The sequence below is a fragment of the Cyanistes caeruleus genome, chromosome 2 (genome assembly GCF_971803275.1).
Source record: "Cyanistes caeruleus chromosome 2, bCyaCae1.hap1.1, whole genome shotgun sequence".
Classification (NCBI taxonomy): Eukaryota; Metazoa; Chordata; class Aves; order Passeriformes; family Paridae; genus Cyanistes; species Cyanistes caeruleus.
In genome coordinates, this window is record NC_141702.1 from 104,003,912 (window position 1) to 104,030,508 (window position 26,597).

The window sequence follows — 26,597 nt, forward strand, 5'->3', positions numbered from 1 at the left end:
ATTCCCAGTGCAGGAATGAGATGTTCAAAAAGTGACCAGTTGTGTTTTGTAGCAGCAGTTTTATTGGTTAATTCTAAAATGGTGAACTCAAACACAAAGTATGAACCTTGTCTCTTTAGGATAACCCTGTCACATGCCAAAGGCATAAAACGGAAACAGGACAGAGGCTGTGAAGGTTTCTTATCAGTGGAAAAAAATAAGTAAAAAAAATACTTGCACAAATGACCTCTGTTTCAATTTGCCCTTCAAACTGGGAGTGATTAATTTAAATAAACTGTAACTATTGTACTTAGGACTTGCATAAAATAAGAGCCAAGAACATGATTATATGCTGGCACACAGTGAATTTGGAAACATTTCTTGACACTTTATTAATAACAGGAAAAGGGGAAGACAAGCCCTGTGGCCATTTGCAGGCAAGGGCAGAACTTTGGTTTCTGACCACTGGGCAGAGGTTAAGTAAAATGTTTAATGGTTATTTTGTGTTTAATGGATAACTTGCAAGAGTATGGTTTATTAATAGGATGGAGGTGGCTCAAAATATGCAGAAAAAATTTCTCCCTTCTTGGAATTTTGTATTTCCACATTTAGGATGGCTACTATTGTAATACTGTTTGATTTAATGTTACAAGGGAAGGAGAAGAAACTTCAGAGGATTGGTACTTGCTGTTCATCTTGCTGTACCAGTGTTGTCACATTACAGTTTCCACTGTTGGGGTTTTTCTCTTCAAAACCTATTACTGATGCTCCTTCTGTCATTCTGTTTATCTGCTCATTTTCTGTCTCTTCTAATAGTAAAAGAAAGGACAGAGTTCAGCTATTCAGGGTCAGTAAAGATGAGACACCATTTAGGACATGTCAGGAACCCAAGATTTGAGTACTAAAATACAGTTCTGTCTCTTTTCATTACTAAGTTTATTTGCCATTTTTGGTGAAGAGTTTTTTTAGATTTGCCTCACTGTGCCATGACTGAAAAACTCGGATATATGTAATGCATGTACTTCTCTCTGATACAATAAATTCAAGGAAACATTGTGTCTTGATACATGACCAACCTTGCTGAAATAATCAGTGATATTGCTCCCTGCTTTGGAAAAGAAGTTGCAGAAAGACCAAACTTTCCTCTTGCAAATAACTTATCTGTGTTGTAGAACATTTTGTGTTTATCAATATCTTTCTCTTCTTGCAGGTGGTGGAAAAAGATGTGGACCCAGAAACAACCCTGCTAACTTATCTACGAAGAAAATGTATCCAGTGTCAGAAAAAATTGCAGGCTTCAAATGCCTACAGCATTTCATAATTGTTTACTGTTCTGTCACTTCAGTACTGGGCAGAGCTTTTTTTTGCACAGAGTGTAAGAGGGAGTGCTTTGCATTGTGTGGTATTTCTTGCTAGCAAAGATTTCAGCTGCTATTCCAGGCTTAAATATTAACAATTTTAAAATTATATACTTTAAATGATTTATTAATACTTTAAAGGAAAAACTTGTAATTTAACAGAATTATAGTATGATGGAAAGGAAGCAATAATGAGATGGCAATCAAATTGAAGGAAATTTAAATTGGTTCCATACAAATCATAAAGAATTTTCTGGCCAAAACATCATATTGGTTAGCTAATATCCCATAACTTGATAATTTTGTGCTGTTTATCAGATGGTCCAGGGAGGCAGGCTCAGGGGCAGGGGTTCTCCCATGTACCGTGGGCATGTTTACACGAGCAGATGCAAGTGGTCACGTTTCACCCTGTTTGAAACTGCTCAACATGTGAGTCAGAACAGCTTCAGGAGCACAGTAGCTATTACTGTGATGACCAGGCTGGCTGTACCAGGTCTGGTTCCATAAGTAGTGTCATTCCATGTTTTCTGAGTTTTTGTCTGGCCAGCTGGATGTATACATCTGCCAAACTGTTCACGGCTATGTCGATGTATCTGTGCCATGCTGCTGTGTTCAGTTGTCTGGAAGCTAAAGGAAGTACAGGGACATGAATCACTCATTCCTCTTCGAGGTTTCCAGCAGAACTATCAGCAGCTCTATTTATCTGAATGTACCATAGATGGATAAAGGTCAAGAGGAAATGTAAGTGGCATGACTCTTGTGCCTAGGTGTGCCTGTCTTACCTCTAGAACTTTTATGTCTAAGCTTGTTGATTGTTACTAATGCAAATAGCTTTGTAAAGAGAGAATCTTAGCTCTTCAAAGCCTGTGGATCTTCTACATGAGTATTCCAGTTAACTTACTTGGTAGATGTCTGGTTAAGGTCAGACAAATACTTTGAGAAACATTTTTTATTGAGGCAGGTTAGCACTATTGTCGAGAGAAACATCAGGTGGCATAGGAAAGCTGTATTACTGCTCAGGCAGGCACGTGATTGTATGAAAAGCAGTGGTGGCTTTAAGGACATGATTTAATTGTGGACTTGGCAGTGTTAGGTTTGCATTAAAGACATGGTTTAGTGGTGGACTTGGCAGCATTATGTTTAGGGTTGGACTTGGTGATTTTAAAGATATTTTCCAACCTAAATGATTCTATGATTCTGTAGAAATGATCAGTACCATACTGTTTGTAGTGAGGTTGAGTTCCCTCTATCAGTTTTGTTGCTTTCCCAAAGGCTCTGTGATATAGGGAAAGGCACTGATGATCTCAACTCAGTGTGTCTATTGCCAGTGAAATCAGCAGATCTTTACCCCACCAAAAGTCTCTCAACAATGGCCAATCCTCTTTGCAATAAATAATAGTATCTAATTACCTTCTAGTGAGTGAAAGAACTTAAGCAGAAGTGACTCAAGGAGTTCTCTCATGAACTCCCTTTGTATAATATTTGATGTAATTCTTGATTTTAAATCATGGCCATGAGCTCAACAGTCTGTGGAGGAATCTGCTTAGGCTGGGCCATACACGCTATGAGCTCCCAGGTGTCTGTTCAGGGGTTCTGTGCATCTCTATGAGTTCTGGCTCTCAGTGTCTCCCTCTCATGATTTTATGGGACCCAGGCTCCTGGGGAGTGTGCTTGGCTGGTTTTGTTACTATCAATTGACAAGCCATCAGAAATGGGGTGGCCAGAGCTTGACTTTTGAGATGCAGGTAGTTTGTGAGCAGTTCAAATGCAGCTCCCAGCCAGTGCTAAATTGTGTAATTTGTAGTCCTGAGTGACTGCCTTGCCTGAGAGCCTTCTGGTTGGTAGGAGTTACCAGGTGTAGGAAGAAGTCAAGCCTCTCCAGTGAGAGATGCTGAAGGAGGATGTCACTGTGTGGCTCAGGGATGTGGCTGCATGCCTGAACTGCTCAGCAATTACTGCTTTACCTCCCTTATGTAATTTCTGAGTAATGGAAAGTGGGAACTGTTGCAGTTGAAGATATTTTTTGATTATTTCTAAGAGTCTGTTGGAATGTGGGCTGTGTCCTTATGAGGGGTTTGGGTGTTGATGTCAATACACACATGCCAGTTTTTGAACTTTGCTTATGTTAAATTCTTAATCAGAAAAAATAAGTGCTTTGTTTTCAGCAAGAACTCGTTGCTCAGTCTAGATTGATGACTTGAGAAGGTTTCTGCCAACACTTCTCGTGTTTTCCTTAATTTCTGTTCTTTCAGTGGGCCTGTGTGGAACCAAACTAGGCTGTGGAGAAGGTGGATGTGGTGCTTGCACTGTTATGATATCCAAGTATGATCCCTTTCGGAAGAAAATCCTGTATCCTTTGCAATCTGAACTCTGCAATAGAGAAATAAAATGGGGACAGATCCAGGTTCCTGACATACCAGACATGATACAATTTTTTTTAAAAAAGTTATATAATGGATGTTTCTGCCAAACATAATTTTTCACTTTCAGAACCTAAACTAAGAAGGCTAAGATAAGAAAGTATTTTTCTTAAAGTATTGCACAGTGCTGATAGGGAACTATTTTTTTGAGCCCTGCAATATCTGCACTGATTCTAATGTAACTTTTTCCTATGAGAATCCATATAATGATTATTGTGATAAAATCTTTATTGTTATTGTGTTATGACAGTAATCTCATTTCTGTATGCCAGCAAATATTAACTTTTTTGTCTACTTGTATTGTAACCTTCTGAATTATTTCCTGAGACAAAATTTCCTCCTGTTCTCACTTTAATTAATTGAAAGGGGAAACAATGGAATCAAACAAAAAGGAGGAATGCAGACAGAGGATTGAGACAGAGAGACAAGCCTCAGTTTAGTCTTACTGTAGGGAACAGAAAGTACTGAAATCTTTAATATATTTGGAATAATGCTTGGGGATACTATAACTTGGATCCTCTGTGTGGTTCTGCTTAGTGGCATGGCCATGAGTAAGATATCTTTAGGGTCATTATTCTGTCTTGATAGAAATGAGATAAAATGGCCACTTCTTATATGAGTTTTGGCAACATTATTCTCTTTTACCTTCAGTCTAGATTTTCTCCCATGTTTAACATCTAGAGACAGCTTTCTAGCTAAAAGACAGAAAACTCCAGGCTCTTATGTAACTTTGCAAGTGTCCATCTAAACTACATCTTGGTATTTGTAGTTTGCCCCTATAAATTACTTATGAGTTCTGTATCTTAATGTGCAACAAAGATGTTTAATGTTGCTATATCTAAGTGAAATCCTATGGTGTATGCCCAGATCAAACTGCAAGGGAAATTACTTAGAACTTTGGATGACTGGGTGCTGTAGGATTTGGCTTGTAATTAATTCTTGTATCATATCTATTTAAGTGCTCCTATTGTGTCCACTGCTGTAGCTTCCAAGTACTCTTCACTGCTCCTGTTCCCTTTTTCCTTTGCTGAGCAGCACTGTCAAATGAAATTGCCTTAATGTACTGTTTTAGCCACCATACTGCCAATGCTTGTCTCTTCCCCATCTGTGCCCTGCATCACGTGGCTGTAACTACTGTTGAAGGCATAGGAAACACAAAATCCAGGCTGCACCCAGCCCAGGTAAGCTATTAATAATGGCAAATTTAAAACCCTCTATGCATGTTTTCTTATGCATAATTACACCTGTTCCAGGACACTGGGACCTCCACCATAATGCTAAAGCCACGAGGCTGACTCTCTACATGAGCAATTCATACTTGCAGGAATGGCTAAGTGACAGAATCAAACTCCTGAGACAATGCTACAGCTCTGTTCTGCCCCTAGCAGGTTAACTGCTGCTGTCCTGGCTGAATTGCTTTTGTCCTTGGGCTGTTTTTGGTCCACACCCTGGTCTGGGAAGGCTGATGTTGTGGGGAAAGCCAATATAATGACCTGGAGCTAGGAAATTGAGATTGGTTTGGGCTCTCCTATGGCCTTCCACGAATTACTTTGGTTTCTGATCTTGCATAGTTAGGAACCTTCCCTGCAGTAGTGAAGCAAGGTTTGGTTCAGCGATGTTTCTGGAGTCTCAAAATATTCTTGGTGAAAAGGAGTGACAGGAATGTGTATCCTTGCTCTTCTAGCAAGGTATTACATAGCCTTGCCTCTCTTTGTCAGAGACCTGCTCCCTTAAGGTAAACTGTGATTCATCTCAGTTTGCACAGTGGACAGGACTTGTGCCAGTATCTGAGGGAGTAAACAACAAAGTGAAAAATAAGTTTGATGTGCATGAATGGATGGCAGCCAGTCTGCTCTTTGTTTGTCTTCTTTTCTCTCCTCCCACCTGAAGATTCTGACAGCTAAATTTTGAAATTCAAACTCAGGTCTGGGCAGGTAGTCCAAACCTTCCTAGCATGGTAAATCTGAAGAACTCCTGATCTCCTTAGAATCTTCTAGTGGCCTTCAGTCACATTTTGAGTTCAAAGCCTAGCTGCAAATGTTTCAGGCTGCCCTTTTCTTTGAAGGCTGTCTCACAGATTAACTGACAAGAAAACAACTGATGATAAGCTTAGCCCATCTGTGATACTGGGTTTTGCTTTTAACAGAAGAGTAATAGAAACAGGCACAAACAATGAACTCACCTTGCTATTATGGGCTAATCGTGGTTTTTACTTTCTCTCAGGAGAGAATAGCAAAAAGTCATGGGTCCCAATGTGGCTTTTGCACTCCAGGCATTGTCATGTCCATGTACACGTTGCTCCGAAACAACCCCGAGCCTCATATGGAGGACATTGAAGATGCTTTCCAAGGTAATATTCACAGCCCTGCAGGGGTGCAACCTGTTCTGCTTTTATTACATCTGCTTCACCAGTGGGATGGAGGTGCACCTTTATTTAATGTATTCTGTTAAAAATAGCTGATGGTTGTGAGGTTAGGAAGTAGCTTTTCCACTCAGAGACTGGCCAGGTGCTATGAAGTGAACATCATAGTTCATAAGCAGGGGCAAGTGGCCTCAGGCTGGGATTAGGTACCCACTTACCCACAACAGACCAAAAGGTGGCCTGTCCTTGAGGGGCCCAAAAGTGTCCTTGTTTATTCATTGCTGTCACAAGAGCCTGCAGAGATGACAGAAAACATGTCCTCAAGTCAAGGACCAAGACAGCAACATGCAATGATGGAGTGGGACAGAATCCAACTGTGTAAATCCTGTGACAGACTGTTGTTGTTGCTGAGGTTAGAGTCATTACTGAGCTTCCAGCAGTGATCCAGGAGGAATAATGATGCAGGAGAAAGCAATCTCTGTGTAATTCAGGAGACACACTAGTTGGTATACTGATAAGACTCACACAATTGAGATAAATGAATAGTGAATAAAACAGATTGCATTTGTTCTAAATGAATTTCAGTTTAAATTTCAACAAAAAAAAAGATGGTAGAGTTGTTGCAAGGTTCCTAATGAAATTTTCCTCCTCCCAGTTTTTTCATTAGCTGTATCAAGATTTGACAAGCTTTTGTGAGAAACAATAGAATGTTCTAAAAGAAGATAAGTTTTTAGCCAAATGACACTAAATCCTTATCCTTTTGCTCTGGCAATGCAGGAAACTTGTGCCGGTGTACAGGCTACAGACCCATTCTGGAAGGATACAGGACATTTGCTAAAGTAAGTGGCTTCAGATGATGTTTTAAAAAAAAACTGGAAAGTTTTTCTTTCTCTGGCTTTCTCTCTGTTACTGAAACATGCCATGAACTCAGATGGGAAGGAAGAAATATATATGCTCCAACAACCCAGCTCTAACTCTTGACCTCTTTGTATGTGATTCATGCATTAATAATTCAACTAGAGCAAACCCTTTAGTCTTTCCACTTGCTGGGACACTTGACTAAGATCCATGATGGTCTCTTTTTGGATCACAGGTAACTAGACTCTGTAACTCTTTTTTGTAAGTCTCAGAAAAATTCACCCTCTCTGCATAATACAACTTGCAGCTGATCCTGGTGTGGACAAAGTGTTAAGGTATGGTACACTGGAGGAATCTGGTGAGGAATTTGCTTTTTTGAAAGATCAGCTGCAGAGCAGCAGGAATAGTTCTGGAAAGAAATTTGAAGTTGCTTTTTATAGCTCTTGCCCAGAATTCTTCTGCTGGTTTGGGTGAGGTATGAAGCTTTGCCATAAATTTTCTCTAGTCCCTTTGTACCTGAATGAGTGCTGGAGGCTGTGAAGAAGAGTAGATCATTATGTACTTCAGTGATTACCAGCCACTCATGGGTCTACACTGGTATTAAATATCAAAAGAAAAGAATTTACAATGGTGCCCATTAATTTAATTTTATTATCCAGAATTGCAATCAACAAAGGAGAATACAAGCAGGAGTGAGATCCATTACAAATGGTTGATAAACCCAGTTGATAAAAGCCTTACTTGGATTTCCAACAGGCTTTCCACAGTATGTCACCAAAGGCTTTTAAAGACAATAGGGTCTCTGTATGGATGAAAGCAGGAAATGTCAAGAAGAGTAAAAATGGTATGTTTTTACAGTGGAGGGAGGTCACTGTTGTGGAGTTGTGCTGGGACCTGTGGTGGAAAGCAGGGCTGTTGCACCTATCCCTAAATGTGGTTTAAATGAGTGTGAGTAAGGAGATGAGAAAATAAGCTAACAGATATCAAGTTAGTTCTGGGTAGTGAAGGCAGGAATTGGCTTTGAGGAATTTCTGAAGGATTTTATGAACTTGAGAGACACAGAAACAGAAAACACTTCCATGGCTGTCCCTACACTTGAGTACTCTGTGTAGTTCTGCTCCTCTCATCTCTAACAGGGTACAGCAGAATAGAAGAAGGTTCAGAGAACTGGAACAAGGATCACATCTGTGGCAATCTGACTTCCATACAGGAAAGCACTGAGTGCACGTCAGCCTGAAAAAGAGATGCAAGGGAGAGGAAGGGACTCTACATAGTACATACAGTGGTTTCTATTGACCTCTAATAGAGGTCAAAAGAATTGTGATTAGCAGATGGAATGTGAACAGGCATCTGCTATTTCCTGCATCTCCCAGTAAAAGAGCATTTCAAGAAATGAAACTAATAGGAGTCAGATTGAAAATAAAGGCAGATGGTCTGCCTGGTGCTAGAGTACTGCTATTGTATTGTATGTGTTGTCCCTTTCAGTGTTTTCTGGGCATAATGTCACAGCTCCAGAGATAATAGTTGAATGGTCAGAATAGTTCCAAACCAGAACAAGAAGTTTACCACTACAGTGGGCATGACACTGCAGTATATTGCCTTCCATCGGTAGGAGAAACACCTACTTGGTTGGCACCTTCCTTCTGCTTCAGATATTTCTCTCAAAAGGGGATCAAACCTACTACATTTCCTTGGAATGTGCAATTTTTTTCTCAGAATAGTTTTTGTTCCCACAGGACATGAATTGCTGTGGCAGAGTTGCCAATGGCACTGGATGCTGTCGTAGTGGGAGGGAAAATACCATGGTAAGCTGAATGTTAAAACCCATAACCTCAGTTTTTAATACAGCATTGGAGCTTTGATATGTTAGTCACCTCTCTGGCTCTGCTGTGGTGCAGATACTGAGAGCTCTCTGAGTTGTTTTTGTTGTCAGTCTCTTGGAAAACGCTGGGACTGTGTATGTCCTGATTAGCATGTATGGGTTTTAAAACAGTGATGCTTCTTCTGAGTCTGCAAGGTGCAACCCTTCTGTGAAATAGCACAGTGACAACTGCAAGCAATGTGTTACCAGCTTCTGGTGCATTGAAGTGATCCAGCTTTCTGTGAAAACAGGTCTAAATTCCCCACTGTGATCTTTCCCAAACTTTGCCGTCCATTGATGAAGTAATTTCCCCTTTGTTCCAAAACTGTACAATTGGAATCTTCTGGAATATCTGGAGGGAAAAATGTTAATCACATTGTCACATAATTAAGTTATCTGGAGGGAAAAAAGTTAATCACATACCAGTCTAGGTATAAAAACAAATGAAGGAAGGAAAAGAAGAAATTGGTGCATAAAGTAGTGTGAGTATAAAATAGATTTAGGAAGCAGAGAATATAATGAAATTCATCACCAGAAATTTCCAGAGAATTTCTGTGGATTGTTTTTTAGGAAGCATGCAGTGTTGCGTGGAATACTCCAACAATTAAGACTGCTTGGAATCCTTTCTTTCAAGCAGTTTATTAATGAAAAATGTTACTGCAAATTTCTGAAATCTGGGTATTGATGAAAGGGGAGGACTGTATTCTGTAAAAGTTGCAATGTTCTGATGTTGTTTAGAATGGCTGAAGTGTGCTTGTTTCCTCTTCAGAATGGAGGCTGCTGTGGAGGAAAAGCCAATGGTCCAGGCTGCTGTGGAGGAAAAGCCAATGGTCCTGGCTGCTGCATGAATGGAAAAGAAAACAGTGTGGTAAGGTGCCTCTCAACTAGTAGTTTTCACTTTATTTCTGGTGTTTTAATATCTTAGATCTGTCTCATTGTATGCCCAAGCCCAGTTTTTAAAAAAAGCCCAAGCTTTTATTTTATCAATATTTATGCAAAACAATTTAGACTAATTTATATTTTATGGTCTGAAGAGAATACCTCAGAAAATCTATATTTGACATGATTTAACACACCAGTGTGAAAGAAATATCACTTTTGATAGACAAAAACATAGTGTGTTCTTGTTGAGGGTTCTGACAAGACATGCAGGGGAATCAGAAAAATATAAGTGAAGAACCTTAAATGCTGAATTAAATGCTGAATCATGTGGCATCATTTTTCTGTGTTTGCTATATTTTGCTCTATGAAACAGTAACAGGGATTTGAGTAGAAAGAGGAATGAGTTATGGTTGTATGTGGAGAGCTTTCTCCTCAGTCACTAGCCATTTGCATTTTCTCTGTAACAGACAATGACATCCTCCAGCCTGTTCAATTCTTCTGAGTTCCAGCCATTGGATCCCACACAGGAGCCAATCTTCCCACCAGAGTTAATGGTAAGTTTGTACAGAAAGAAATGGCAGTGATTTGTTGGTTTAGCTGTTCTGTACAAGGTTTGAGTGACTCTGTCCTGAGGAAATGGCATGGCAAAAATGGCTGCTAATGAAAGAAAATGCATGGGCATGAAACCTTCCCTGTTTTATAAAACAGAAGGTATTTCAGCCAGGGTGGTTTAAAAGAAATATGCAGGCCAGGTGCCTGCTCCACCTGTCTGGCTTTCTTTCTGGTTCTCACCATATGTGTCTCTGCTCTTGGGTTGCCTTCTTTTCCAGTCACTGCCTGTCTGGGGGTGGAACAGTAGCTAAAATCCAAATGTCAATTTACTAGGTCAGATGTGAACTTCTACATCAAATATTGGATATATCTGAGCTTGTCTCCCTGTGTTCCCATTATAGTGTAGGAAGAGAAGTAGGAACTACAGGATGTAGCTGAATACGTATCTCAAATAGTTGTCTTTTCAAAAAAGTTCCCTTACCATAGCAGGAGTAAAAGTTGAATGTCTCACAATGACATTAAAAGTTAGGAGAGCTTCTCTTCATGTTTCATTCCTGTCTTTTTTGGGGATCCTCCTCCCTAAACAATGTGTCCCAGCCAGGAGTCTAATCCAGCACATGACACATTTACAGCTTCCTTCACATTTAACAACTGAAATTCAATCATTAATTACATCTGCTGCTGTACCCAGCTTAAATGTGCAATGAGCTACAGCATGAATAAGTTCTCTTAGACCATAGTATAAGATATATTCAGCTTGGGATAGGGCTCCTCTGTTTCTTCTCCAAGATGTTCTCCTACCCAAAGGTTGATCTCATGTTTTCTTCAGTTACTGGATGAAGTAGTTAAAAAGAGAAATTAGAACCTGGCCTAGCAGGTAAGTACAATTCATCAGTACTAAAGACTGACATTTTTGGATTGAGATGAGAATGGAAAACCCATTGAAACAACTGAAGCTACAGTCATTTGCCAGAACCTTGGTCAGATGGAGCTTGCTGACACAGATCTTGCACCTGGAAATATCAGGAAGGGAGAACTTTTGTCAGCATGAGAAAGACTTTAATCACTGCTAGCAGAAGGAAGGGGGGTGGCAAACTACCAACAGCAGTGTGGATATCCCAGCCCCCCGTCAGTAACTTGGCTGAGATGGAACCCAGTGTAGCACAGGCATGGGCAGCATGTGAGCAGGGATTCTTGGCTCGATGTAGGGGCTGAGCTCTATCTGAATTCCCTTCTGCAGACCCAGAGTAACAAACAGCAGAAGCAGATGTGTTTCAAAGGCGAGCGTGTGATGTGGATCCAGCCCACAACTCTCAGTGAACTGGTGGCTCTCAAATCCCAGTACCCTAATGCCAAACTCGTTGTGGGGAACACAGAAGTGGGTAAGAGAAAGAGCTGATGCTTATTATGAACAGTTGGAAACCTTCTATGAAGTATTTTGTGACAACATTGCAAATGGAAACTTCTTTCATGTCATTGCTTTTAGAAAGATATTTTCAGGTTGTATGTAGGAACAGATTTTCTTTTCAGGTAGATCAATCTCACAGTGAATGTTTTTCTCCATTCTTTGCTGTGTCAGCTGAAAAAAATGCTAATCCAGATCTCTGGGCCTTTGTGCTGTTTTCTGGAGTTTTGAGAAGAGGGAAGTGATGCAGCATAAAATATCCTCATAATCAAATTAATTCAGTTGTGAAAGCTGAGTTCTAAAGGACTTTTCAGTGAGAAAACTCTCAAGAGGTGAAATATTACTGCCTTCTCACACCAAATAGATACCTTTGCAAACATATGTGCTGAGGAGGAGAGTTCAGACATATTCAGTAATTCTGTTGTCTTGAGCAATTGGTTCATTAAATAATTAGTAGATATTGTAGGGTTTATTATATTTTTCTTTCCTGAAGGATTATGTGCAACAGTAGCTGTGTCACACGAGTACCAAAACAGTGTCTTTTCCTTAAGGTATCGAGATGAGGTTAAAGAACCTGCTATATCCAGTGATAATAGCACCAGCATGGATCCCTGAAATGAATGCTGTTCAGCACACTGAAACAGGTGAGCAAGAAAAGAGGCAGAACACCTGTGAGGTGAGTGGGGACTCCATGGAATAATAAAGAGGGTGTGAAGGAAAATCCCCAGATTAAACATTGTTTTCTGTATGTGTTATACATTACCTGTGCAGAAAGTCAAGTGAGTAATATGTAAAAGAGCTGGAGATGTTTAGCCTGGAGAAAAGGAGGTTCAGGGGTGACCTTATCACTTTCTACAACTCCCAGAAAGGAGTGTGTAGCAAGGTGGGGGTCAGTGACTTCTCCCAGGTAATGAGTGACAGGAGAAGAGGAAACTGCCTCAAGCTTTGCCAGGAGATGTTCAGATTGACATCAGGAAGAATTTCTTCACTTGAAAGCATGGTCTACCACTGGGCTGCCCATGGAGGTAGTGGAGTCACCACCCCTGGAAATGTTCAAGACATGACTGGATGTGACTTTTAGTGCTGTGGTTTAGCTGACGTGGTGGTGTTCAGTCAGAGGCTGGACTCAGTGATCTTTGGAGGTCTTTTCCAACCTTAACAATTTTATAATTCCATTGCCTTTAGCTTTATTTTGTAAATGGGCCAACCTTACAAATAGAAATTCCTAGGACAATTTAGTGCATGTGGCCCAATATCTGATATTTAAAGTGTGGAAATGTGGAAAGAGTTGGAGTTCACTTCTCAAAGGACAAACTAAGGCCTATAGGAGGCCAATATTGTTAATAATACAGTGATGCAAAAGGGTGGTGTGTTACTGTCATGTGGGAGACAACACCAGCATGAGCTGTGATTTAAAGGTGAATTTTGTTCTGAGGATGTGATGTTTACATGCAGTGTATTATAAATAGTCTGGTGGAACTCAAGGTCTATTTGAACCATCCTAGCTTTGCAGAGCCAATAACTTTCCTTCTGTACCTCAAAATTTTGGAGAACAATTCTTTTCCTTTGTTTGTTTACAGGGGTCACCATTGGTGCTGCCTGTACCCTGAAGTCAGTAGAGGAGGTGATGAGAAAAGCGGTGTCAGACCTTCCTCCATACAAAACAGAGATCTTCCAGGCTGTACTGGAACAGCTACGGTGGTTTGCAGGGCCACAGATCAGGAATGTTGCTGTAAGTGACTTTGGAGTGGCAGAGGCTGTAGTTGAAAGCTCAGTCTGAGGAGCTGCCCTGCCTCATGCAGTGTTGGTGTGCCCTGTGCATCTCACAAGAGAAAGTTTGCAAACCTTGGGAAAGAAACCAGCACACAAAAATCAACCCCAGAAAGTGGTGAGGTCTCAGCTGGTGTCTATGCTGCACTGATTCACACATCTAGCAAGCAAGGGAAACTTGGCAGTTGTCCAGGTCTTCCATTGCTGTTATCACCAAATGGGGGGGGACTCTGGTGAGATTTGATTAATTTAATGAAAAAGGTATTTAGAGTGCTGGACAAACTTCAAAGAAGTAGGTGTGTGTATTATTGCTATGACAATTAGGGCAGTCATAGTGTTAATGTATTAGATCTGGCAAATTTTCCTCTAGTTTTAAAGGGGAAGGTGTATTCAAACTCCATGTGCTCTAAGAAAAAAAATATCAAGCAAGAAGTTAAACCAACCTACCAAACAAGAACTTTTGTTCCACGAGACACTGTGCCATACATTTGTTTTGGAGCCAAAAACTTTGGTTCCTGATTCATACTGAAAATACCTTTTTCAGTTTCATGGCTCCTCCCTTAATAGCAGCTACAGTGATTGAATTTTGGCATGGTTGTGCATATGAGGTTTGAGCATAAGGTAGTCTTGATGCATTAACAAAACACTGTTATAAATCTCTTTTAGGCAAATGTTAATATTGTCTGAGACAGCATCTGATTTCATGGGGTTTCAGGTTTCCCAATTTAATTAAAGGCCAAAAATTGCTTAGACTTGTAATATTTATCTGATGCATTATTTTCACTCTAGGCCATTGGTGGGAACATAATGACAGCAAGCCCAATTTCTGACTTAAATCCTGTGTTAATGGCAAGTGGAAGCAAATTGACTTTGGTATCAAAAGGTAAGTTACTTACATTTCCCTGTGACACTGAGGGGAGTGGGATAGTCAGCACTCAGTTCTCTGCCATGGATTGTTAGGTCAGGCCAAACTTGAAGGTGGAAATTAACATTATTAGTTTAAGTCTTTGGTGTTTTCACACTTTCTGAGGCTAAAGTCCTAAAGCTGGACCTAAGTTTGTCTTCCTAAAGAATTTTGAACTTCTGTGCCAGATGGAATATCTGGTTCTGTGTGTATACTTGCAGACATGTCCTTGGGAAGAACTGGTTGAAGACGTGTACTAATGCAAAATAATAGGCATGAAATAGTTTCTGTCACTATTGTATTTTAACCCTTCTGATTTACTCAGATGAAGACTGAAACTAGTTTCTTTTTTTCTAAAAAGAAACCCAAGCGTCTCAGTTTTTATTTGTTCTTATGATTTTTTTTAAAAATAGGATCCTTGAAATAAATGGACTGTCTGATCAGTGGACTGAGTGCTGGCTTGTGTGCAGGCTATGGGAAGGAGAAAGGGGGAGATTTCATTAGTGTTGGAAACTAATGAACTAACTGGAAGCTAAGCTTTAATTAGATAAAGAAGGAAGGAGGTATTTTTGATCAATTCCTGTGCAAAGAAAATTTAGTATGTAGGCAGAAGCTGACTTAGTATGTAGGCAGAATCATAGATTCCATAAATATCAAAGTAAATCTGAGAAAAATTTTCCTGATTTGGTGAAATAGAGTGAAAAAATAAAATCAGATGTCATATCAAGGGTGATTTGTGTGGCATGAAGGCTTTTCCCCACACACTACTGCCATTCTTCATTTATTTACTATTGATGTCCCTTTGCTCTACAGAGGGCAGAAGGACTGTCACGATGGATGAGAAGTTTTTCACTGGCTACAGAAAGACAATAGTTAAACCTGAAGAAATACTTCTCTCTGTTGAAATACCCTACAGCAAAAAGGTAAGCTTGTAAGAAGAAACTTTGCTCTCTGTGGAGCTAAAATGCTGTTACTTGAGTGTTGTTTTCAAAGTTAGTCACCTTTTTCCTGACTGACCCCCAAATGTTTATGTAGTCCTAAGAGGACCAGGAAGCAAGTGAATTATTTGGAGAAAATGCATCAGCACACTATTTTCACAAGCAAGGGGAGCAGGGCTCTATGTTAAAGTATGGTATACCCAAGAATTTTTCTAGTGCAAGGAAGAGAAATTTCACTTTATTATCTTAAGCTTTTTGAGTGCATTTGGTAATGATTAGAAGTGTCAAAGTGATGCTCCTAGAGGTAGAAATTCTGCTTGAAAAGTAGAACAGAAAAGATTTTAGCAATCTCTGATGTAGAGGGAAGTTAATGTGCCAAAGATTCCTGCTTAATTTCTGTGAGCTGAAACAGGAAAAGGAATGGGGAGAAGTCTGTATGGATAAAAGGAAAGATCAGTTTCTGCATTCTTGCCCTGCAAGATCTAAACCATAAGGACTGTTAGAGCATTTTGGCCATGTAGACTTGCAACTTCAAATGGGGCTGTACAACTTGCTTCGAACAGAACAATGAGCACTTCTTCGCTGTAGCAGCATAAACCACAAGTGATTCAGTGTCTAAGAAGTAAAACTTTGCTTTTTCCTTGAGGGCTGAGAACATCAGACTGTAATTTTTGCTTGTGAAGCAAATGTCTTCTTAGGGCTTGTGGCTCCAAGTCAGAAGATGCAAGGATTTGCAGTATGGTGATGCATTTTCTTTATAATTGGAAGAACACTGATTTACTTGAAATGCCATTGTATTATGGGAGAGAACTAATAAATCCCTTGTCTATCCTCTCAAATTTTTCTATTTAACTACTAAAGGAACAAAATTATTTTATTTATGGTGCTTTTTCCATCTGAGCAATCCTTCTTTGGTCTTGTGATAAAAGCATCACATTTTGTCAAAATTAAAAACCTGTTTGAGGTTGCCAATGGAAAACACCATACTCCATCTATATGACAGTCTCATGACAATTTCACAAAACAAACAAATGTTTACAAGCAGCTTCGGTGGCTTCAGCCCTAAGTTATATTCAGCTCACTGATCTGAAAAAACTAAAACAACTTTTGAACTATTAGCTTCATGGTTTCTTGGCTGATCTTTGCTCACAAATAATGAGGCTGAAGTTCTTCAGGGAATGTCTAAAGGTGCTGGCATGTAGCAGGCAAAGTTTTCTGCAACTGTGATTTCCTAATGAATGAAAGCAGGGCTGTTTCAGCACACAGCTACATAGATTTTTTGTTTGTTTTGTTTATATTTCTTTGAAACTGATGTTATGCCTTGCATTCATGTAACTTGTCACACCAAGGGTAAGACTGGCCAAACAGCAGAAAGAATTAACATGCTCTGTTGTTTGCCAAGAGACTTAGGCAGGCATGTGATGTGATGGTTCACTTACCTCCATTCCGAGTGAGGAAAGGTCTTGAGTACCTTTCTTCCCACAGGACTCTGAATGAAGAAAATTAAGGTGTCTTTTGAGGAGTGAAGGCAATATTGACCTCTTGTTGCAATTATGTTATTGGGAATCTCTTGATTTCTCCAGTAAGAGAGGAGGCTGCTTTTTCTCCTCTCTGAAAGTGAATTGTTTTAACAAGCAGAGTGGCAGAATGTCCTCACTGGAAGGGTGCTATTGATGCTCCTCTGCTATTATCTGCTGGTTGCTGAGTAATTATTTGAATTCAGGAAATGAAGCACACCCTTCAGTTATATATCCAGTAACAAGTCCTTGATGCACAAAAGGGGCCTCTTGTGAAACTGTTGTCATTGTCAACAGGAGAGAAACTGTTCTATCCGATAATGAAAGAATTGCTGTCCACTTCAGATTAGAAGTAATTAATGAAGCAGACTGCTGTGCTTTGTGGAGTCACTTGGTTGAGCTATTAGAGAAGAAACTTGTCAGAAAACTCTCCAGAAGGACAGTGCTAAGACATCAGATCTGATTCCTCTCTTAGTTTGCAAGATACCTGAATGGCAATTTGTCCTCACCTGCAGTGTAGGTGAGAGGACTGACCATGCTGTGACTCCAAGGTGTCACCATTACATGGTGCATCCTGGCACAGTGTTAATCTCATATTTACAGCCACTCTTCATAAGAGAGCTGCTGAATTTTGTGTGCTGTAGTTGTTGGTGCATTTACAGGAATTTCTTTGCTCTATGGAGACCAGGATAATATCTGAGAATTCTATTTCCAGTAACAGATTAAATATTCTTTTATTAATTAGTCTGGTCTGCTTTAGAACTGAGAGGCATTTGTGATTACTGATCAGCTCTTGCAAGTTTCAAACACTTCTGAAAGGAAGAGGTTTAGGATATGGGTTTTAGAGATTAGACTTCCAGCTTAGCAGCCTGGGAGAAAGAAAAAGTTGCTGAGAAACTGTAATTTTGTTTATGCACAAACAATCTGTCATGGTTCTTCCTCTTGAGATATGGAAAAATGTGACAGGTATGAGCAGATCTCTGTCAAAGCTTGTTTCCCCCACAGGGAAACAAGCCTTTCCTAGGCTTGGTAACAACCACTGAACTGATACATTAGAATTAATCATTGAATTATGTGAAAATAAACAGTGCTGCCTGAACAAGCATGTCCTGCTTGGCCCTACACTATGAATCAACCAGATACTGTTCCCTGGAATAGTTCATGCACATAGAGATGGGCTAACAGCTTGTACACATTTACACTCCAAAGCATGCCAAGGTAGAGAATAAAGAAATAATTTCCTGTCTTCCAGGGTGAATACTTCTCAGCTTTCAAGCAGGCTTCCCGTCGTGAGGATGACATTGCTATTGTGACCTGTGGGATGAGAGTCCTGTTCAAAGATGGCACAAGCCAAGTGGAGGAGATAAAACTAAGCTATGGAGGAATGGCTCCTACCACTATCCTGGCACTAAAAACTTGCAAGGAACTCACTGGCAGGTAGGAATTTTTCTGTGATAAAAGAACAGTCTAATGGAACTGCGCTGACTTTTACAGGAACAGTTTAAACATCTGAAACATCCTAAATCCTCTCTAAAAGTACATCAAAGGAGAACGGGGAAGAAATATAGTTATGCTTCTACAGCAGTGTGTTTTGTGTATTGCCTTGCTTCTTCCAGTATGCCTTACCCTTAAAGATCCATGTCATTCTCTCATTCAGAGAGCCATTTCCCCACCAAATTCACTCATCAGTTGAAGTGGACAGAAGCTGGATGTCTTCATGACTTACAAAACTGGGTTCATTTCAAATTGGACGGAAAAATCAGTGCTTTTGTCCTGTAATAGCTTTGCCATATCTTCAGGGAAGGTAACATGAGCCCAGGATGACAGCAGAGCACACACATGTGCTATGAACAGACAGAACTGATGGCTATTGCTTGACAGCTTATAGGAGTGGCCTGAAGCTGTGTCAGGGGAGGTTTAGGTTGGATATCAGGAAAAGGTTTATCACCCAGAGGGTGGCTGGGCACTGGAACAGGCTCCCCAGGGCAGTGTCACAGCACCAAGGCTGACAGAGCTCAAGAAATACTTGGACAATGATCTCAGGCACGTGGTGTGACCCTTGGGGTGTTCTGTGCAAGGCCAGGAGCTGGACTCGATGATCCTCCTGGACCCCTTTCAACTCAGCATATTCTGTGATTCTGTGTCAGAAGAGTCAGTCTGCCCTGGTGAATTTAGGTCTGAACAAGGTGTCTGTGTCACTTTTGTTCCCTTGCAGAGGCTGGAATGATAAACTGCTGCAGGATGCCTGCCGCTTACTGTCGGGTGAGATGGATCTGTCTCCTTCTGCTCCTGGGGGGATGGTGGATTTCCGACGCACACTCACCCTCAGCTTCTTCTTCAAGTTCTACCTGACAGTCCTCCAGAAACTGAGCAAGAGTGGCACTGTGAGTGTTCCTTGGGAAGGCAGATTTGGGGAAGGAGAACCTCTTTGCGCTGCCTTGGTGGGGAAGGCATGGGGAGGGTTCAGATTTGAGCAAGTGCCACCTGATAACAAAATTCATGCTGCAATAGCTGCCAGAGCTACTCTACTGCTTGCATAACACTGACTTGTGTATCTTCCCACTTGCTTCCTTGTAGCACCCTCACCTTGTGGTGGAAGGGTGTAGCTCTGTGGGGTCACAGGATGATTCCTGGACTTCTCCCATTTGCTGCATTACAAGTGGTCTTGTGCCTTTGTGGTTGTTCTTGGCACAGAGCCTGAGCCTCATTTACTTTTAACTCAGTAGATTATGAATTACCTTAAGTGGGAGATGGAGAATGGAAAATATCCTGAGCTACTAGGGAAAGTGGGAAAAGAATTGGAAGAGAAAGTGACTTTTTTAATATGTCTCTGGCAGAAAACTGTGTGTGAGCCTGTGCCTTCAAACTACATCAGTGCTACAGAGCTGTTTCACAAAGATCCCATTGCAAATGCCCAGCTCTTCCAAGTAAGTAGCAGTGTCGGCATGACATAGATGCAGGCTTTTCTGAAGCTCAAACTGTGCTGCTTACCTTCTTGTCTCCCCGAGTATGGTCATCACATAAACTTTTATAATGCCATGCATGAAGCTTGTATTTGAGTCTCAATCCTTTCCTCACTCTAGAATACTATTCTTTCTTACTATTGCCCAAGACTTGCTGAGAGCTTTATAAAAATCACTTTTCCTCCTGTAGCCAGCTCTGTATCCAAACTGAAATTCCCCTTCTGCTTTCCCCAGTTATAGCCTGCCTCTCTTGGCATCTCTCAGGCTTCACAACTTGGCATATATCTTCTTTCCTATTTGTCTGTAAGTAACCCATTCTCTTCAGCTTCGAGAGTAGAGTCCAGTTTCAGAATTTGAACCTTCTTATGTGAGATGTGAAATCAAACCCTTCCCTTCCATAGCAATTTCAAAACCTGAACTCCTTTCACTTCTTTCCCTACAGGTCCTCTCTGTGTAGCCACATCTTGTGGCATCTTATTTACTTTCCTTTCACACAGGATTGAGCCCCCATCCCCTTCCCCATTCACTAGAATGTATCAGAATGCCTTTTGTTCTCCCATCAGTGTTTCCATCCCCTCAGTAGTCAGCCATGTGTTTTACTCCAGGAAGTGCCCAAGGGGCAGGCTGTGGAAGATATGGTGGGCAGGCCTCTGGTGCATGTTTCAGCATCCAAACAAGCCAGTGGAGAAGCTGTGTACTGTGATGACATCCCTCACTACGAGAACGAGCTGTACCTAACGCTGGTGACCAGCACTAAGGCCCACGCTAAGATCCTGTAAGTGATGCTTCTGAGTTCCAAATGTTGGAAGCATCTGGTGCCTGGTGGGTTAGAAAACATCAATCTGTCAGGGTGTGGGTAAGGGAAAGGGTTTTGCTTAGGTGGGAACTCCAGTTCCCTGCACATTGTTACATGGAGGCGAGCTGTGTGTGACAGCTGCCTTGTAAGTCTGCGTCAGTGGGAATGTGAGGGAACCAGCACCAAACTTTGGGCTTTGCTGAAGTACAAAAACCCTCAGCCTAGGCCAAACTTTTTGCATCTCCCATCTCTTATACTAAGGCATGCAGGATTAAAAGGAAGCAGGGTAGGAGAGCACCACAAAGGCTGAGGTGTCATTTTAATCACTAACTGGAGGGCGCAGCTTGAAGATTCTCCTTGCTGCCTGAAAAACTAGGTTGTAAGATGCAGTTCTAACAGCTTTCCTGCTGGTGATTCAGCTGTGTGCACTGGGTTTTGCCTTGCACAGTGCTTGCCTGCACTGGTTGTGATCAAGCCCCCTGCACAAAAGTCATTTGTAAATTGGCTTCTGCTATGAGGTGTAGCCCTCTGTGCTTGGCTGTAGCAAGATGGACAGATCAGTATTTGGAAATGTGGCTGTCCCAGAAAACATCTTGTCCACCCAGGGCATGACTGGTACCTGATTTATAACAAGAGTGAATAACCAACTCCTAAAGCCAATCCTGGCAGGTAATGCCATCTACATTCTCATATGAATTTTAATGCTGTCATATTGCAGGACTGGCTGCTCCCACAAACCCTAATTTTGTTTATATGGTGATGGCTCTGCAGGCGGTCATCTGCCCTCAGCTGCTTTGATGTGCTCTGTGTCATCTCAACAGCCTTGCAGTGTGCTGTTCATTCCTTAGGCAATACTTCCTGCCTAGTTAGGCTTCCTGTCCAGAGCTTTTACATTGTGGCACGGGCAGCATGGTGGTCATGGATGCACAGATATAGTAGTTGACTCCCAGGTTATGAAAGAAACTGCTCTGTCATCACAGCTAATTTTCAGGTGTTGAAATGTGCAATGCAGACACTTAAGTGTTGTTACTACCACCAGGGCAGATGGGGAGATAGAGAAGGCATCACATCATGCTTGTGACCACAATGTGCAGTGTTTTCTAGAAGTTGCTGTACACTCTTTCTGTATTCTCTTGCATTTATATTGTGTACATATATTTCAGGCTGAGAACCTGTAACATTCTGTGGAGAAAGTAGTAGGATATTTAATCAGGGACAAAAGTATCTCAACCTATGATTTTGGCAGTCAAAATATTGACTCTGAAAACTTCTACTTCAACCAAGTCAGATTTTGAGCACCAAGTGTAAATCAGACACCATCTGCCTCTGCATTTGTAACTAAGGGAAAGTGTTAGGGGGTTGTTTCTGAGCTGCTGCTGCAGAAACACAGCAAAGAGAACTTTCCAAAGAAAAATAGCATTTTGAGTTCCTGCTGCCTAAGGGTTCATGTGGGAAAGTTCATTCATACATTTAATGTCTTTTTTAAAAAGTCTGTGGCTCACTGGGATGTATTAACAGCTGCTTTCAGGCACAGTTTATATCAAAGTTTCAGGAATCTAAACAAGTTGCTGAAAAAATTGCAGCAATTTACAGAAGGCAATAAATCATTCAGTCAGCAAAATCAAAGCCGCAGCTCTTCTATTCACAACTGTTTCTCAGTAAAGCCAATGTAGAAAATATTGCAAAAGGAAGCTGAAAGTCTTTTTTGATATATTTTTACTAATTTCTCTCCATATAAAAATTAAATTGCACTGTCTTTTTTTAGTTATTTTGTCCCTGAGTTTTAAGTCTATATATTATTGAAGCAGCCGAGAATTTTGATTAGATCCCTTTTTTGCTGATTACCAAAGAAAACCTTTTGTGAAGGTTTTTGTCTTTTTGAGCATTGCTTCTTTTGCATCTTCTTAAAAACCCTGAAGCTTCCTTTTGATTGATCCTCAATAATTTCTCCCTGACTCACCCATGGCAGATAATACAAGTCTGCACTAAAATTTCATATTTATCCATAGACAGGGAATTCTTGCCTTCATGACAAGAATAATGGCAGCTAAGAAGACAGTGGAGGCACAGCATCACTAACACCAATTTGTCATCAAAGAATCTTTAGTACATGTGGCAATTGGATCAAGTTCAGATGTGCCTTAGGGAAAAGATGTATGACATAGTCCAAAGAAGCAGGCTGGTGATCAGTTTGACAGTCAGGATTAACATTTTCATATAGATTCCAAATTATTTTAGTCTCATATGTTATGCCTTCTGTCACAGTCTCACATGATATTCACATGGCATAGCGAAACTTGAGGAAATCAGGCCTGAATTTGTATTGGATTCTCATAATCGGTTTCACAAAGAAAAAATGAGAAACAACACTGTCTCTCCTTCTTTCCTTAGTTCTGTAGATACATCTGAAGCTCAGAGTGTTCCTGGGTTTGTGTGTTTCGTCTCTGCCAAGGATGTTCCTGGCAGCAACGTCACTGGCATCGCTAATGATGAGACTGTCTTTGCTAAGGATGTGGTACGTAGCTAAAAATAGCCTTTTTCAATCATGCTGCTCAGGAGATAACATTTTCATACTGTCCAGTCAAGTCCACTGCCTTATGCAGAGAGAATTCTAACTTCATTGGGGTCCATAGAAATCTTGGTGCCCAAGTCCTCCTGCCCTGTGCCCTCCTCCTCAGTGTTATCTCCATGATTCTTCTCTATGCTGCAGCCACTGGGGACAGGCTTACTCACTCAGTTGCTGTCCAAATTTGCTTGTGATTATTTTCCCTGGGCTGATTTTTAATAGACTGCTCTGAACAAACTGCATAAAAAGAATAGATAAAGAGAATTATCATGAGTCTCTCATCACTGCAAACACACCTCAAATGATGGTGGGTTCCAATCTTGCCTGTAGGTCACCTGTGTGGGTCATATCATCGGTGCAGTCCTTGCAGACACACAGGAACATTCCAGGAGAGCAGCTAAAGCTGTGAAGATTAAGTATGAAGAACTTAAACCTATTGTCACAATTCAGGTAAGATGGCTCAGTTCTGCATGTACATTTGGCTTGGGACACCTTGATGTCTAGTTCTGTTCTCACAAGTGTGGTTACTTAACCCCACATTGTGTTTGTGGGTGCAACAGGATATGGATAGAAGGAATAATTTGTGAATTTAAATATAAAGAAGGTACATCTTTGGTGCCCTACTGATTTAGAGTATGTTAACTTTTTCTATGCTATTTAAAGCTGAAACAAATAAACCAAACTCAGGGAGACAATATTGTGCTCAACAGAAATTTGTTTAAATAAACAAGGTTACTGTGACTTACATTCTTAGCCACAGGGGCTTACTTTTAATATTCTCTGGTGTGACCCTGCTGCCTTCATTGGTGTCTATTCCCTGTTCATTCTCTCATTTATAACAAGCAATAATAAGGTGTGAAAATGTCTTGTCTAGCTATGTCAATGCACTGCTTCTCTGAGATTTCTGCAGACCATTTGTCTAGTTTCTAAGCTGATGAAATTAATTTTTGGGAGTTCATTCCCTGCTGTGAACTGTATGGACACAGTCTTCAAGTGGCTTTTCTCAAGGCTGAAGAAATTCATGTCAACAATGCGTGATCATTTCATGCTTTTTTTATTTTTTTAACTAGAAAATCTGTTGACAAGATTTCCTTATGAGACAGTAAAAGCAAATGGTAATATCTACACAGCATTTATTTCTAGAAATGAGAAAGAAAAATGGATGAAGCCTTTTTTAGTGGAGAAATTAGAAACATAGGAGTCTAATGAAATGTTAGTAATAGTCAGTATTTCATAGCATGTCGTTTGTAATGTGAATTGTATTCAGGCAAATAGAATCTTGCAAAAAGTGCACTGTCTTGTACAGACATTGGTACTGCCATCTGAGGACAGAGATTTTGGGTTGTTTGTGTGTTTTGTGGATTAACAAACAATGTGTGAGACCTTTGCCTTTTCTGAGGCTTCTAGTTCTTTATTCAGCCAGGGAACATGAGAGTGGAGCCAAAAACATGCTGTTTTTGTTTGGTTTTGTTGTTTGATATTCAGTGGAGTTTTTTCTTTATGGAAAGCTTCAGTTTTGTCAAAAGGAAAATGCCTTTGTTAAACTTCCCATAGAAAGATGATTGTATATTAGATCAGAAGTGAACTACTTCTGTACTTCTTATCTGAGAGATTTTGTTTTCTCTTTCTCACTCTCTTTTTTATTTAATATTTTAATTTTTTTTCTTCCACCTTCTGGGCTACAGACAAGAGTTAATATAAGTTGTAAATTATAACTCTGGTGGTTACAGGCCTTGAGGTTCTGGGTCCACAATGTAAAATGAGTCACAAGGAGTATTTTAAGATTGTCCAATTATGGTGTTGGTTGTGAAATTGCATTGTTGCCAAAAATGATTTTGTACTGCTTTTAGTCAAGTATTTTGGCCACTACCATAGAAAGTGTCTGATAAGTTCTTGTGCTTTTTATCTTGGATATTTCTTCTTCAGTTAGAGGAAGGTTTGATTTCATTCCACTTACACAAAAAAGTCATTGTGTCATTCTGTTTCCTAGGAAGCTATTGAGAAACAATCTTTCTTTAAGGATATAAAGAGGATTAATAAGGGAGATGTGAAGAAAGGATTTGAAGAATCTGATCACATTTTGGAAGGTGAGGATAAGCATTAATAAGTCTTTTAAAATAGTATAGTTTGTGTCAAAAGAAGTCTAGCTGTCAGCCTCCTTTTTATGCATATGATACTGAGAGTAAGGCTTGCAGGACTAAATTAATTTAATATAAAGTTTCAGACTGGTATACAAATTTTTTTGTTTCAAACAGACCTCAATGCTCCCAGCTGTGCACCCAGAAAACACCTTTTTCAATGAAAGGACACATTTTTCTTGAGAAAATATTCCAGTGTTTTTTTCTTTCCTGAGTTTTTTCCCTATCCAGACATATTCTGGTCTAAATCTTATAGACAATCTATTTCCTTTAAACTGATTATGGCTGTATCTTAGGCAAGTGGGACACAAAGAACAGATCAGGGCCATGACTGAGAAAGGAGGTTATTTCTGACATTTGTGTGTAGCATGACTGGAAATTGTGCCCTCAGCACTCCCAGGTAAGATGTCCTGGGAAAGAGCCACATGCAGTGATAGAGTTGATTACCAGTTGATCATCTTGAGGCATTTCAGGTTTTTATTTTTGTTCTCCTACTTCAAAGTTTGTAACCTTGTGTTTTATCTACTCAGCTTGACTATACTTCATGTATTTTTATTATTTCCTCAGTGGTGTTACTGAGGCAGTCTTAAAAGGCACCAAGTACTGCATCTTAAGAGATGCTGGATCAATGGCATGGTATACAGGCTTACTTGTGAAATGCCAGCCACTTGTGTTTTATAATTAAGATTTCTAGAAAGTGGAAAGGAGACATGTCTGGATTTTTTCATTGTATTTTGTTGTTTTGTTTTATTTTTTTTTTTTTTTTTTTAAACATTGAACCAGAAGTGTCAATTTTAGAACTAGTGATATCCAGTGCTGGTCTAAGCAAAGGGTTGTCACTTAAAACACATACAAAAGGCAGTAGATTTAAGTCTACATGTGATGGGAGACACCTTATAACACCAGGGACATCCTTCTTACAGGACATTTCTTTCCATTTTCTAGGGGAGATGTACCTTGGTGGTCAGGAGCATTTCTACCTGGAAACTCACTGTACTCTGGCTGTGCCAAAGGGAGAAGATGGTGAGATGGAACTCTTTGTGTCGACCCAAAACCCGATGAAGACACAGGTACTTCTCATTAACCTGGTGCCTAAAAGGCATTTGTTTCACAGTTTCAGACTAGATGAATGGTTGTTTTGTAGTTGCTCTTATTTTATTCTTCAGTTAAAAAAACACAAAGGCTTAGAGTTGGGCATGGGATCTAAAGTCCTTATCCATCTTGCTGAAGTCCTGAATCTCCTTCCAGGTGACAGAGATATTTCTGTTGGCAATGCATCTTTGTTTAGAAGGATCACATGCTTAGCCCTTTCTGGAGAGGGTCCCAGC

At 40.3% G+C, this 26,597-nt stretch overlaps 1 protein-coding gene across 6 annotated transcripts in view; it reads left to right on the forward strand.

Moving 5' to 3' along the window:
- Positions 1–26,597, forward strand: part of XDH (xanthine dehydrogenase) — a 72,869-nt gene that overhangs the window by 28,865 nt on the left and 17,407 nt on the right. For 4 of the 6 annotated variants that reach the window (XM_086870785.1, XM_086870791.1, XM_086870778.1 and 1 more), the window contains 21 exons: positions 1,190–1,247; positions 3,590–3,686; positions 4,830–4,938; positions 5,981–6,107; positions 6,897–6,958; positions 8,714–8,782; positions 9,608–9,706; positions 10,188–10,274; positions 11,513–11,654; positions 12,229–12,321; positions 13,258–13,409; positions 14,237–14,330; positions 15,165–15,274; positions 18,059–18,243; positions 19,022–19,190; positions 19,644–19,733; positions 20,375–20,544; positions 22,957–23,080; positions 23,462–23,581; positions 25,122–25,218; positions 26,215–26,339. In XM_086870785.1, coding sequence (XP_086726911.1) covers positions 3,649–3,686; positions 4,830–4,938; positions 5,981–6,107; positions 6,897–6,958; positions 8,714–8,782; positions 9,608–9,706; positions 10,188–10,274; positions 11,513–11,654; positions 12,229–12,321; positions 13,258–13,409; positions 14,237–14,330; positions 15,165–15,274; positions 18,059–18,243; positions 19,022–19,190; positions 19,644–19,733; positions 20,375–20,544; positions 22,957–23,080; positions 23,462–23,581; positions 25,122–25,218; positions 26,215–26,339 — 2,262 coding nt within the window. In that variant the 5' untranslated portion in view covers positions 1,190–1,247; positions 3,590–3,648. Of the gene's footprint in view, positions 1–1,189; positions 2,079–3,589; positions 3,687–4,829; positions 4,939–5,980; positions 6,108–6,896; positions 6,959–8,713; positions 8,783–9,607; positions 9,707–10,187; positions 10,275–11,512; positions 11,655–12,228; positions 12,322–13,257; positions 13,410–14,236; positions 14,331–15,164; positions 15,275–18,058; positions 18,244–19,021; positions 19,191–19,643; positions 19,734–20,374; positions 20,545–22,956; positions 23,081–23,461; positions 23,582–25,121; positions 25,219–26,214; positions 26,340–26,597 lie in introns of all 6 variants that reach the window. The other 2 variants (XM_086870770.1, XM_086870759.1) reach the window with 1 other exon arrangement.